The 14402-nt window shown below is 40.7% G+C and overlaps 2 protein-coding genes across 4 annotated transcripts; one reads left to right on the top strand and one right to left on the bottom strand.

Moving 5' to 3' along the window:
- The first annotated feature begins 2677 nt into the window (after positions 1-2677).
- Positions 2678-4291, top strand: rbp4 (retinol binding protein 4, plasma). Its single transcript, NM_001310950.1, is given in 6 exon segments — positions 2678-2699; positions 2910-3029; positions 3158-3294; positions 3386-3492; positions 3653-3865; positions 4052-4291. Coding segments are annotated over 5 exon segments (579 nt in total). The 5' UTR covers positions 2678-2699; positions 2910-2927; the 3' UTR covers positions 4072-4291.
- Positions 4292-5176: 885 nt separating this feature from the next.
- Positions 5177-13502, bottom strand: cep55l (centrosomal protein 55 like). 3 transcript variants are annotated; one of them, XM_010895631.3, is made up of 9 exons: positions 13317-13502; positions 12703-12902; positions 12074-12346; positions 10340-10393; positions 10065-10206; positions 9208-9527; positions 7704-7775; positions 7455-7586; positions 5177-5563 (listed from the first exon to the last, which is right to left on the bottom strand). In XM_010895631.3, exons 2-9 carry the CDS (start codon positions 12886-12888, stop codon positions 5366-5368), a joined length of 1377 nt encoding a protein of 458 aa, XP_010893933.1. In that variant the 5' UTR covers positions 12889-12902; positions 13317-13502; the 3' UTR covers positions 5177-5365. The 3 variants fall into 3 exon arrangements, with proteins under 3 accessions (XP_010893933.1, XP_019901767.1, XP_010893934.1); XM_020046208.2 differs by having other exon boundaries at positions 5178-5563; positions 13373-13502; XM_010895632.3 differs by having other exon boundaries at positions 5178-5563; positions 12703-12898; positions 13373-13502.
- Between the last annotated feature and the right edge of the window lie 900 nt (positions 13503-14402).

The following is a 14402-nucleotide window of genomic DNA, read 5'->3' as shown; positions in this document are numbered from 1 at the left end:
CCCTAAGCTTTCTTAACCTGCAAATCCCAATGCAGATCATTTTATATTGGACAATCTAGTCCCAGACAAGTGAGGCAAATTGTTGAAAGTTGTTCCTACTGCTGATGTGGTATCAACAGTAGGATCACACAAAATACCAATTGTTTGACTGTTTACCTTGAAAAACAGTGCTTCAGTTCCCCACTGAGGTTTCAAGATGACATTTGAGAAAGTTTGGTGGAAGGGCCATGCAAGTAAAGTTTTGCCAGACACAGAACTCTTCCAGTGATTTCTGTGCACATCATACTCTTGGCTATATTTACAGTCAAAGTGAAATTAAAAAAGGAGCACAATTTGAACAGTTCCCTTTGTAATGTTTGGTTCATTTTAGTCTCATGGCGGTTCTGGTGTGATAAACATACTGCAAAAGACACCTGGCAGAAGTGTTTTTAAGGATACATATGAACAAACTTTGATAATCATACTGCATTAATTTGCAATGTAAAGAGATCTATTTTATGATATCCTATTCATCTTTATTTTACTATACTCATTCTTGAAGCCTTGCCAAATGAAAAGGTTTCTGAGAATGATGATCTCAGTGTTGCCTTATAACGCTGTCTGGTAAAGCAGGACAGGCAGTGCAACTCTCTTCTATTTTCACAAGAGGGATTAAGAATAGCTCATGATGTGCTTATGGGGTACAAAGGGTCTTTCTCCCAGCCAAGACAGTAAGACACTGAATCAAAGTCAGACAGCAGGCCAATAAAAGCCCTGCCTCACTGGGACTTGGCAGTGTAAATCCCAGATTAAGTAAAAGTGATTAGTGGGATGTCCTCCCTAAACAGAAAGAGACAGGGACTGGCCCATGGAATGGATTATTCCCATGGACACCCTATCTAGCAGGTTATCTATGGAGAAAGCCATGAGGTTCTAACTTGGCTGGCAGCCACATGAAAAAAACAACAATGGTATGATGACGAAGGAGAATGAAGGATAAACAGCAAACAGTCAGACAAGACACCTAACATCTGCTGTCAATATGGACTGGGCGTGTTCAAGAAACGATCCCATCCCGGACTGACGTAGCGTGTGAACCATCCGTTTTTATCTGCTCTTATCGGTCCCCAGCCTCCAGGCGAAAAAACAAGCAGCACTGTGTCAAGAAAAGGTGTCCCGTGACCAGCACCATAACACGGGGGGTGCCCCGCCACACCAGCCAGACAATCTGCGTCAGTGCACAACACGTCAGTGCACGACACGCCAGTGCACAACACGTCAGTGCACAACACGCCAGTGCACAACACGTCAGTGCACAACACGTCAGTGCACAACACGCCAGTGCACAACACGTCAGTGCACGACACGTGGAGGACTCCCTCCGGCACCATCTGCTAGCTGCAGTATAGTTCGTCATGGGGCTGCCAGGCTACGTAGAAGTGTGAAGGGGCGGAGTTTTGTGCGATTAATCCGCTCTCCCCTATCATCACATTCCGACACCGCAGATCCCTGAAATGATGCCGGCTGGCCCAAATGGTTGTGATTGGCTGTAAACAAGCTTCGCAGGTGACTGTAACCAGCCTGATGGATTGTAGTGTAGTGTACCTAAATAATGGATACTGGAGTGTACTTAAATAATGTTACAGGATACCTCATAATGTTACAAAATACCTTACTATGTTACAAAACATTCTCAGTGTATTTTGCCCCAATACTAGAATGTTATGGCAAATATTAGATAAAAGTGAAGACTTTTTCCTGGCTAGCACTGGACCAGACATTCTTCAAGGCAACACATTTAGGTTCTCTGCAATCAGTTGTGCCAAGTTACACACCATGCACATTTGGCTTTTCTGTGTTCTTGGCAGTTTGAATAAGGTTTTGTGGCCCAAAGATTGCACACATCTCAATGTAATGTTCCAGTTTTATGACACTACAATAAGGCCAGTAGGTATAATGCTTTATAAGGTGTGGGAGCATAATAGGAGTGTGGCTCATGGAATGTGCTGGAATAGTATCAGGCTTTCTCTGTTCCAAGTTCCAAATGATGAGTTGAGATTTCAGTTAAAACACAAACAGACCCCTTCACAGTAATCACATCAGCATTGATTGAGTGGTGTGAATCCAAGAGGATCTGGACTTTGGGTTAAACTACAAGTGTTTTTTTTCTCTTTTATATTGATTGCATTGCCAACTCAAAGTCAATGTTTTTTTTCTACACAGGCTGTCCTATTTAGGGATAATAACCTTTAGAGATTTGACATTGAGCAATGAAATATGTAATATAATGATGTGACATTGTTTTCCAGTGGGGGAAAACACAGTGGAGCTTTTTCAGAGGGAATAGCATGTGGAAACATGCCTTTTAAAAGTCTGGACATGGACATTTACACTGGACTCTCGTACTGGTAAAGCAAAACATGTCATGGTCAGAGATTGATGTTAGCCATGTATAGTATTCCAGATGTGCTCTTGGCTTTAACCACAACAGCTCTTTCATAAGGCAGGAAAAACAGATTCATGGGAGTGGGGTCAAAGGCACAGAACACATCAGGAAGAAAACAAGCATTGGATGGTGTTACATAAATTGTTTGCCCAATTGTAGGGAGGTGCTTGGTTGGGGGCTGTCTCAAATCAGAATTTCATCTTGCGCAACACAAACTATAAAAACCCTGTTTGGAGAGAAAAGGCACCTTTTGAAGCACTTTTCTTGGAACTAGGTATGTATTTCTTGGGAAGGGATAGTTTGGGTTTACGTGTAACGCCTTAGTTTTTCCCGAAGATAGTTTTTTGAAACCACCTCATCATCTTTTTTATATAGTTTGCATCCACTCAGAGGGAAGCTGTAATGGAGTGGCATATGACTCTTCTGCTGACGGGATGCACCGCTGGTATGTTGCAATACTCTCTGACTGGCCTGTTTTCCACAGATCCGTCAACAAGGCGACATGCTGAGAATCTGTGTGGCCCTCTTTGTCCTGGCTACGTGCTGGGCACAGGACTGTCAGGTTGCAAACATTCCCGTCATGCAGAACTTCGACAAGAGTCGGGTGAGAACACAATTTCTGTTTCATGTCACATTCCAATACGTACGTGGCTTTGGAATGTTCCGTTTTGTGCATTGGAATGCCATTTTATAGTATAGGGCGATGGACAGAGCTCTCATTTTGTTTTGCAGTTTGCTGGAAAATGGTATGCCGTTGCCAAAAAAGATCCCGTTGGTCTATTCCTCCTGGACAACGTTGCTGCTACCTATGTAATCGATGAAAGCGGCAAAATGACAGCAAATGCTTATGGCAGAGTAATCATCTTAAAGTGAGTTTGGTTCTCAAAGCTCAACTTTATCATGCATTCACTTCCACCGAATTTACACATTTACCCCCCCCCCCTTTTTCCCTCTCTTTAGCAACTGGGAAATGTGTGCCAACATGTTTGCCACTTTTGAGGACACTCCAGACCCTGCCAAGTTCAAGATGACATACTGGGGCGCTGCTTCATACCTTCAGTCTGGAAGTAAGAAAGACAACATACTAAAACCGAAGACCGAAATAGCTTGTCCTGCAGAACATACACAGCGCCAACCCGTTGAACCGCCGGACTACTCATCTGTACATAATGGCATGCAAACTGATTCAATCTAGCGGCGGCTTTTTCCTCTCTTCTCTCCATATAGACGACGAACACTGGGTCATTGACACGGACTACGACAACTATGCCATCCACTACTCCTGCAGAGAGGTGGACATGGACGGCACTTGCCTGGACGGGTACTCCTTCATCTTCTCTCGTCACCCCACCGGCCTGAGGCCCGAGGACCAGAAGATAGTGACGGACAAGAAAAAGGAGATCTGCCTCCTGGGCAAATACAGACGTGTTTCACACACTGGTAAGAGTTTGTATTTATTTATTTGGAAGTGGAAAGTAAGGCTTTAATAGAAAAAACGTTTAAAAGTAACTTTTGGTCAAATATTTTCAGATTGAGTGTCTAATATGAACTTTAACGTAATCCAAATGTGATTCCTAAGGTCATCGTATGCAGTATGTGAGAGCGTGTTTTATTAACCCGTTGCAGGTTTCTGTGAAAGCAGCTGATCTGGAACTACCCAGAGGGACAATTGTTCATAGGATGAATAATTCCACATAGCAAAATGACTGTAAATATAAACCATGACCTACAACACACCAACCAGCACTGTCTAGCCCTTCCAGCAGTTGGGGCACTTTGCTGTTAAGGGAACCAAAGCAAACGATGTCTGTGTATCTGAATGTATTAGAGTATTGGATACTTCACTGATTGTCATTGTATGTTGTCTTCAACCACTTTTTGAAATAAACTCATTATACTACTTTAGTTCTTATTAGTGACAATGGTTTCTGTCGTACCTTGTGCTCTCAAGAGGTTTGCGTACCATTTATTTAAAGGCATTGTCCTACATCGTTTCCACTCAACTGTGACAGACTGCTCATGTTCATACAACAATGGCTATCATCTTTATTGCACATTTTTGTACAGCGTTAACAAAGACAGCTTGGATCCATCGCAACACACCCAATGGTCTAAAAAAGGTAACATGTGACAACAACCAGTTGTAAATAAATGAAAGGGTGGCATCATCCTGTCAGTGACTCATAACACACTGCTTTGGGTCCAATAATTCTTCTGAAGGAGCACCCTTAGAGCAGAGTCTCAGTTGTCACAGTCCTTGAATTTAGACACCTTAACCTCTTTTCCCCTATCCAGAGAAGCCGTGCTAATCCTGGGTCTTAAATAGTTTAAGGCAAGGACTTACTCATGCAATCTCAGTCAAGCTTTAGATCTGTTGTGTAGGCGGAAGTGAGACTTATGCTCACATTCGCCATTGGCTATTTACCATGCAAAGGGTCGCCAAATCAAAATATTTCTATGTAACTTCACTATTAAAACGGTCAAACAGCAATATTTATTAACAACAAAATATACCCAAGCAGAATTTTTCCTAGAATTCTCTGGGTGTTCTGGGGGGGGGGGTCACTTTAAAACACTGAAAACTAAATCGGTGAACAGCTGAATCATGATGTGATCATGTTTAGGTAGCTGCATTTCAATCAAAACAAAAAATTACATTCCACAAAGAAAATGTATACAGACCCTTTACAGAAAGACCACGTTTATTATTTTTAAAACAGTCACTCATTTATTTTAAAATAAACCTCTTGTAAACAAACAATCAGGATTATACAGTAGATTTCACTTAAACACATCACAAAATAAAGCATTTGTAATATATAAGAGCATAAAAACAAATTCTTCTTGTATAATTATATATATAAAAAATGTATATCCTAAAGCCAAAAGAAAGGCAGACACTGGACAGATGTACTTGCTTGTTAATTCCTTACAGGCTGTTTAAGCAAAACAGTAGTCAAGGTGGGCCAGCAGTTCTCTGTGCTGACTGGTTGTGTAAAGGGCTCTGCACTTTGGACATTCCAGGAAACTCTCATCCAGGAGATGTTTTGAGGGGGACATGGGGATGGGTTCCTCAATGGACAGCTTCTGAAACTCCAGCTTGTTGTAAGAACTGGGCTCAGAGAAACGAGACTGCTTCTGAAATTCAAAAATAATACACAAAAAGTAGGGCTATCAGACAATGAGATGATTTGTTTAGATTAATAGCATTAAAAGTCCTAAGTTGTTTTAAAAGTCAGCTGCAATTGAATGTCTTTCATATGAAACATTACTTTAAAATCAAAATGTCAAACATTCTAAAGTAATTGTTGGCAAAATGTAGCAAATTGAAAAGGGAATGGCTGTGCATCCTTCACTGTGTACATCAAGTAGATACTAATTTCCCCATGAGACAGATTTACACCAAGATGTCTGGCATGCAAATGTTGCAGTGCTGTTTTTCTGGTATAACTGGAAGAATTATCATTCCTGACTTGATTTTTTGTGCCCCCCGACATCTTACATCCGTTCAGACGATAAAAACAGTTAGATAAAAGCCACACAAAAAAAAAAACATTCTCAAATTCACAAATCCAATGGTGAGTTCTGACAGACAAATTAACTATATCACCATTAGACACATGATAAGCAATACTTCAGAATTTTTCACCACTTTAATTTTAATCCCTCTGGGGCAATTATTTTTCCTTTGAAATACAGAGCACATTGTGGTATTGTCTTAAAGGTAAACTGAGTTTTTACCTTGAAAAATATTAAGAATAACTTTCAAAAAGTGCTTTGCTGATCATTTTTGTCAAACACACACGTTTAGGGCCAATAATAACCATAGCATATTGTGAATAATGAATCTGGTGGTTTAAGTCCTGACATCCTGACAGCTGTGCTGAAAATAATAACCACTAGGGTCAAACTAGTATTCTGACAGACTGATACAATTGTGGTGAAAAGTATTGCCACACTTCAAAGAATTCACGATTGTGTCTAAAAATAAGTTGAAATTGAACCAAGTACTTTGACTCAAATTCTTTATTTCACTGTTAATATTACAGAATATTACCCAATATATCCCATAACTATAGCCATGGATGAACTTCTTGCAACACTGTACTGTCAGTTTGAACCACTTTTCTTGTGCAATCTGCTCCAGTTCTCACAGATTTACAGGTATTTAGGTCTGGACTCATTCCAGACAATTTCTGAACAATCCCTGGGTGCTTTCTGAAGTGTGTTCAGGATCATTGTCCTGCTGGAAGGCTCATGACCTTCAACAGAGAGCCAGCTTTCTGACTCTTGGTCTGGTATCGCGCTCCAAAACCCTTCGGTATTCTCCTGATTTCTTACATATGATGAAAACACCTAGTGGTGCTTTAAAGAACTTCCAGTGCAATCAATTAGGCTTAAATTGCCCTTTGTCATTAAAACCACTGACTTTCAAACATTCTTGAATCAAAGTGATAAGTATACAAGCACCTCCTGTACTGATCAATGCCAATAAGCAAATACTATTACATGCATTTCATTCTTTAATATAACGGCTTACCCTATCAGCTCACTTTTCATTCTGGGACCCTCAAATTACCAACCACTCACTGTCTAATACTCAAAATAACTCATTACCATTATGTTTATTTTCATCCCATTTTTCTCCAATCATGGTCATGTCCAACTGGGGATCATGGCCACCGCAACAACTACACGCCAGGTTCCAGAGAGCTGAAGATCAGGAGGTGTCCTCCGGCCTAGGCACCCAAACCACCTCAAGGATTTGCTTGCGAGCAACATTTGAAGGAGCCCTTTCTGACACCCCACCAATCCCCCCACCCTGGACACTGACGCAGGGTGTTCAGGATCGATCACCATGCTGAGACCAGGATGCAGCTGTTCAATGAGACACAGACCAAAGCGCCACTTAGGGGCCCAATTGGCCCACAGTTGCTCACCTGAAGATATTTAGGATTTTCACGACACATTTGAAAACCACAACTGTCAAAACAATTTAAGCATGAATCAACATTTCAAAGAAGCTTACTTGATGGCTGGATTCCAGTTTTGTGATTTGGTCCTGAGCTTTGCGCAGCTCTTTTAGGACCTTGTGCAACTGATGCTGTAAACTCTGTCGATCAAGCTTCTCATTCTCAAAGTCTTTAGCAGACAGCTGGATCTAGGGAAATTAGACAAAAGCTAATTAAGAGAGGACTGGGGAGTTCCTGGATGTTATTATTTCAGGTACTGAAGTGGGTTTCCATGTAGTAAGCATATGTTTGTGGCCAATACATACCTGCTGCTCAAGAACAGCAACTCTCCTCTGCTCCTCGTTTTGGTTCAACAAAGACTTCTGGAGTAAATTCACCTTTGAAGAGAAAGATATTTCTTTGCGGGTTTTGGAAGCCAATCTGCAAACAATGCTATTTGTATTGACAGAACAGATGTGTAAAAGGGACACAGATGGAAAGTAGAAGCACAGATGGAAAACAGGCAGATTCTAACCCTTTTACCAGGGGGTGTACAGTACATTTGTAAAAGTATTCAAGCTCCTTTTGCTACATGTAATTACAAAGCAATGTGGAATTGAAAGTGAACACAGGTCACATGGTCACCACATTAATACTGCCAAGTCTTGGTTTAGAAACCTAAAAGTCTTGGCTCGCCACCAGTCACAATAAAAAACGTTTCAGGTAAGTAGCAGGGCACTTGCATGGGGTGATGCCCTACTTGCTCGGTTTTAAAAGACTACAACTGAATGTCACTCATTTTGTGTCCTAAAACACTGATTTGTTTGCAAGGTGAAACTTTTTGTTCAGCTGGAAAGAGACTTCAGTGCACCCTTAAAATGCATATAATCCTTGGTTAGCTATCAACCCTAAACACTTCGCAATGATAAAGTGGGTAAATCTTAAAATCTTTCCAAAATAATAATCTAAAACGAATAACCCCTGAGCCAACACACGTTAGAAAACCCTTTGGCAGCAATTAAGGTTACGGTCTCCAAGAGACTTGGACACCTAGACTGTACAATATTTGCCCATCGTTCTTTTCAAAAACTCCTCAGCCTCTGTCAGATCGGTTGTTGACCACTGCTAGACAGCCATTTTCAAGTCCATCATTGCCATTGTTTCTGAAGCCAAAACTGTAACCAGGCCACTCAGAAACATTCAGCGTCATCTTGGTAACAAGCTCCAGCGGAGAGGTTTCTGTCCTGCTGAGAGATTCATTTATCATCCAGTGCCTGTACGAGGTTCCCATTTAGGATTTTGCAGCTCAATCTGTATACCCTAAAGACCTCCCTAGGGCCTAACCAGACAAGCCATTACATGATGCAGCCACCACTGTAGACACATGAAGGGGTGGTACTCAGTGTTGGATGGTATTTGGCCCAAACGTGTTCTGGAATCATTACAGAAGGAATTCCTTTCTCTGCCGCATTAATGTTCTTGTTGCAAACACGTTCTGAAAATGTTTCTTTGTACAGACTTGTTTATTTGAACTCTGCTATTTAGGTTAGTATTCTGGAGGACCTATAATGTTGCCAATCCATCCTTAGTTCTCTCCTATCATGGCTATTAAACTGTAACCATAACATTTCAGTGGGTCCTGGGGGTAAAATACCGTAGCGGTTTGCCATCTGTACAGTTTATGTGCAAGTAATTCAACAGATGCCGGTGGCCTAGGTCGCTCTTCCATCACTTTACTGTCCAAAAAAAGCACAAAAACCTGGACAACACATCCCCTCAAAGCTGCATAACAGACAGCACACCTGGACCGCATCTCCCGTGTACCAGTACCTGCCCCAACAGCTCAGCGGACCTCTTCCTCTCCTCCTCCAGCCTGGCATCCATGCTTTCCAGCTCGGACCTCAACCTGGCTGCGTGGTCTGCCGAGCACTTCCTCTCCTGGCTGACTGACTCTCTGCTGCTGAGGCGTTCAGCCTGGAGCTGTTGACGGAGCTCTACACCCTCCCTGCAGCGCTCATCATACCTCTTCTGGAGCTCCGCCAGCTCCCCCTGGGCCCGCGCCGCCGCCTCTCTCTGGGCCGCCAGGTTCATCTCGGCCTGCAGTCGCAGCTGCTGGTTGTCTTTGTCCTGCAGCTGGTGCGAACACTTCTCTGGTGCGGTGGGAGATTAACGAGGGTTACATCGTTATATCCTTCATATATATTAGATCCTTCATGCAAAGGTATGAAAAGGTCACCGGGATATACTGTTAGTGAAGTTCACTTTGCTTCACCATTGGAATAGTTAATCAGCGCTTATTGAAAGGAGTGAATAGCGAGTTGATCTATTTTATTTTGGCAAGTTATCGTGCAGGCAAAAGAAAGTTGGCCTAGAGCAGTGTTTCCCAACTCCTGTCCTTGAATACCTCCAAATGTACAAATTGTTTCTGATGCCCTGGAGAAGCTCACCCTGACTCAACTTGTCAAGCCTTCAAATGAGCTGAATCAGGCGGATTTGTTGGTGAAAAACTGGCCTGGACTATAATTACTTTAACCAAATGGGAAAAATATGTCTAGTGTGAAAACAGCTATTATAATGCAGAAAACATTTTGGGATGTGCTGATTTTTTTTGTGGTTCATTTAGTCTCAATAGCAAACTATGCCAAATCCCACACTGCCCGAAAGGCTCAGAGCCCCCGTTTTCTTACCATCTGAATTGCCTTCTTTGTGTTGTTGTCGGTTGGCTTGATTTAGCTGCTGCTCCATCTCCAGGGTCCTGGCCAGGACTGCCTTTACATAGGCCTCTCGTTGTTGATCATAAACCAGCCACTGTTGATTCTTTTCCAAAGCCTTTCGAAACCCAGAAAAAAACACAGGTTTTAAGGTTAGAATATACACTATCCCTTAACACTCAATGCAATACCATCTTTGAACAAAGAACCGAACAGTGAAAATGTTAACATTGACAAGTTGTTGAACTCACATCTGTCAGGTGTTCCTGAAGTACTGCCACCTCAGCAGAGGGGACACGGCCATTCTATTAAGTGGAAATGAGCAGGTATATTATCATGCATGCAAACAAACAACCACACTGAAGAGTACACATTTTGAAATCAACATCGTATGCGGGTCTGTAGGAGGCAACTTGTTTGCTGGGTCTTCATAGTCAAACCATAAAAAGGTCAGTAAGTGGAGCATAACCCAAAGCATCCTTTAGTTATGTACTCTGTTCAGTAATGGAATACCTAGTGTCCTGTAACCTGGCAGTTACCCAGGAAAAGATATCCATAACCCAAGGACATTCCAGCCAGACATCCACCCACAGAAGGAAAACCTCTCTTTGCAATCCCATGAGGGCAATGCCAGATCCATTGCATTAATGTTACAGCTGACCACAGGTTGATGTCTGATCCCCTTGTATGTTTCAGAAAACTGCTAAATCTGGTCTAATGGAACTGTACAGTAGCTGCACTTAACTTCACCTAAAGAGCAGAGGGCTATGGATCTATACACTGTCAACTTTCTTACTTTTAATTTAGAAAAACAATAGTAACCATTCACAACCATTCACACTCTAATCTCCTACGAACAGAAATAAGGAGTTAAAGATTTTGAAAAAAATTGTGACGGTCGGTTCTCCTACAAAAATCTTCTTGTTATTTCCGTCTCAGAAATATGACACACTTTTGATGGATATGAAATGCGCAAAAAATGATTATCACCATTAAACGATCGCAGAAAGCTAATAATATTACAAAGCTGTCAATGGTGATGGTGATGACATAAAAATGTCAAAAAGCAAAGTACTATTTTAACTTGGTACACAACAGTGCAGCACAGTGAATGGCCAGCAGAACAACATGCCAAATGGCCGACTCCCCACAGTCACATTCAACACATTATAGATTATAAACTTAATGCAAGTAACAACGTAGACAGAAGAAAAAGCGACAGAAGATGCAGCTCCAAATGTCACATTATGGCCAAACACATTTTCCCCTTTATCCTCTTGTGTCGGGTCATCATTAATCACTGCAATGGCTGAACTGATACAATTCTGAATTGCATATTGTTTTATATTGTCTTCCTATAATATCAACCATCAAAGGAACCTGTCGTCATAATGGAGTTCCATCTAAAAGTAATTTGAGAATAGTCTAAATTAAATCCGTGTAACCTAATTTGCGAGTTAAACTAATTACAGTAAATATGCTGTTTAATCAAACCTTGTGTTTCTGCTATATTCAACCAAAGTTTAGGCAAAATAATGTGTGATATTGTATTCCTACCTTGCAAACAGAAAATGAAATGAACAGAAACTTGGCAATTTAAATTTAGTCTGCAAGGTAAAAACGGTCAAGAATTTTGTATTCCCCATCCATTTGTATTAGTCTAGTCATATTCTTAAAATGTCTTTACAAAAAGTTTACATGACACTGCAACAAAATGTCCCCAGTGGAACAAAAGGTAGATGAGAAGGATCAAATCGAAGAGCAAAGGCTACCATCTAGTGTGTAAAAAGAGAAGTTCACCTAAACCTAAACTAACCACACATTCATACAGAAAACGGTGACATTTGAATGTGAGGGGGCGTGAACTGTGACATTTGAATGTGAGGGGGCGTGAACTGCAGAGTATCCTTGAAACAGGCATTCTCTCTAGAAGAACTGATTTTGGAACAGGCCTCCTCAACAGCCTAAAGACCCCGCTCACCAACCTGTAAATCAGGATCCTGTTTTTCCAATGTCTGACACCTTGCAGACACTGCCACCAACTTGTTCTTCAGGTTCCCTGTCTCCTCAGAGAGGGACTGGAAAAGTTTCTCTCTGTGCTCTGCCTCTCTCCTCACTTGGTCCAGCTGAGCCTGAAGAGAGGCGACTACCTCGCCACCACTGGAACGCAGCTGCTGTTTTAACGTCTCCACCTCCTTCTCCCTAGCCAGTAACTGCTGAGTGTTCTTCTCCCTCAATGTCTCCAGAGATAGAATCCTCTGCAAACAATTGCACCATTTAAATGAATTATTTTCAATTTTGTAAGGCACAAAAACACTCAAATATATGATTCCTCATAATACAGGAATCACAATCATAAGCCGCTTACAAGAGGCCACACCCACTGGCTGCCACTAAAAGCCACATTGTGAAAATGATTGATGGTCGTGAAAAGAATGTTGCTTGCAATGGTTGTGGCTTGAAATCCTGCCTACTTAAAATGTAGCCTGTATAATCACTACATTTCCACAATTAAATATGGACTATATAATAAACATTAGTCTGTTAATACTGGTTACCCAGAAAATTTTGTTTCTTTATGCACAAGCTACAAAATGCGTTTCCATTTTGATACCTCTAGCAGTTTGCTTTTGTCGGAGTCAGGTGGCTTGGCAGACCGTTTTGATATTTCATCTATCTTCTTCTTCAGTTGAGCGTTCTCCTTCCTGAGTTTTTCCATTTCCACTTCAGCCTGCTTTGAGCCACTGGATTTAAACCCCAGCTTGTTGACAATAGTCTCCTTGGTTCCTTTTGATGTCATCTTTGAAGTGCTGTCTATAGAATATTGACATCAATGTATAGCATTTGAATTACATGATTCACCTCATTAAATGTTTATTACACTGAATTTCGCAGCTTGTAGTGGATAGTTAAAATAACAGGGAATATTTTTGTGGCTAGTAAACTGAAATTAGCCATCTACTGTACCAACAATCAAGCATAAATCAACAGAACAAAATGCCTTGGTAGCTAACACAAAAAAAAAAACAACTCAAAACGCGATGGGTTAACTAGTTAGTTAAACTACAAGAAAGTATCTTAGCAAATATTATAGAATTTGTTGGCTAATGCTAGATAGCAAGCAACGGCTCTATAGCTAACAGTAACAAGTGACAGGTTAATAACAGAACCGCAACGCCTTACTTTAGCTAGCTAGAAATACACAATTTTCGTTCGTTCAACCCATACCTTTTCTTTTTAAGAAAACGTGTGCTTTTTAAAATATTTACGAAAATATTACTCACAATGCTGGAATATGTTTAAAACAACAAGCTAAGAGAGTAGTTTCAATGAAAACGGACACACTTCCTTGCTTGGAAGTTTGAATACAGCGCGTCTAGCGTCATATCCGGGTGTCAGACTTCGTCTGAGAAATTTTCGAAAGAAGATATCAATGTCATAGCCATAGAACCAAAAACTCTCCCGCACCAAATAGCGTTCAAATTGTCATGCTGCGTCACGCGGTTGCTGAACTAATCGTCCCAAAATCACTTGTAGAAAGCATTGGTATGAATTGATTAAACAATACTGCATTACAAAGAATAGTTCACATATCTCAGATCTAGGAATATTTCTGAAGTTGTGCTTCTTCGTAATTTTGAGTTAGCGCTCAACTAGCATGGAAATTGTGTTACACACACAACTATATCCTCACAAAACAATAATTTGGAATAAACAGAATATCACTATTGGGAAAAAATCGAACTGGGTTGATAGAGGAATTATTAATTATTAAAAATATATTTTTGTGTTAATGGTCATGTTAATGGTTCTTTAATCTCCTACGAACAGTTTCTTGAGGATAAATTCATCACCACTTACAGATAATTTAACAACGTAATGAACGCTGTTCCTAACGGTTTATGTCAGTACATGAAAAAACTAAAACAGAATCCTTAATATATCTATTATTTTACTGTACGCATTGTATTAGTTTCTGGAATAGGTTGGAGGAATATATAGTGCGCAATTCAAAACAAAGTGTAAAAAGTGTATGTCAAAATGTTTTTACTTTTTAAGTCGAGAAATGGTAGTAGAAGAAAGGTGGTAAACCGAGGTGTCATTTAACGGGGAACTATTGTTTTAATCCATCACCACTAGATGGAGTACCTTTAGATCATAGAATTCACAACAGATTTCAATAACGGAGCCACTGAATGGACAAAACATATAATATAATGACAAAATATAACATGTAATAACCCTGATTTACATCCTATTAACGCGATTTAAGTATTGGCAACATTTAAGGGTATATGGTCAACTTTCTACAGT

The sequence above is a fragment of the Esox lucius genome, chromosome 5 (genome assembly GCF_011004845.1).
Source record: "Esox lucius isolate fEsoLuc1 chromosome 5, fEsoLuc1.pri, whole genome shotgun sequence".
Lineage (NCBI taxonomy): Eukaryota > Metazoa > Chordata > Actinopteri > Esociformes > Esocidae > Esox > Esox lucius.
This window is presented reverse-complemented; position numbering and strand designations above follow the sequence as displayed.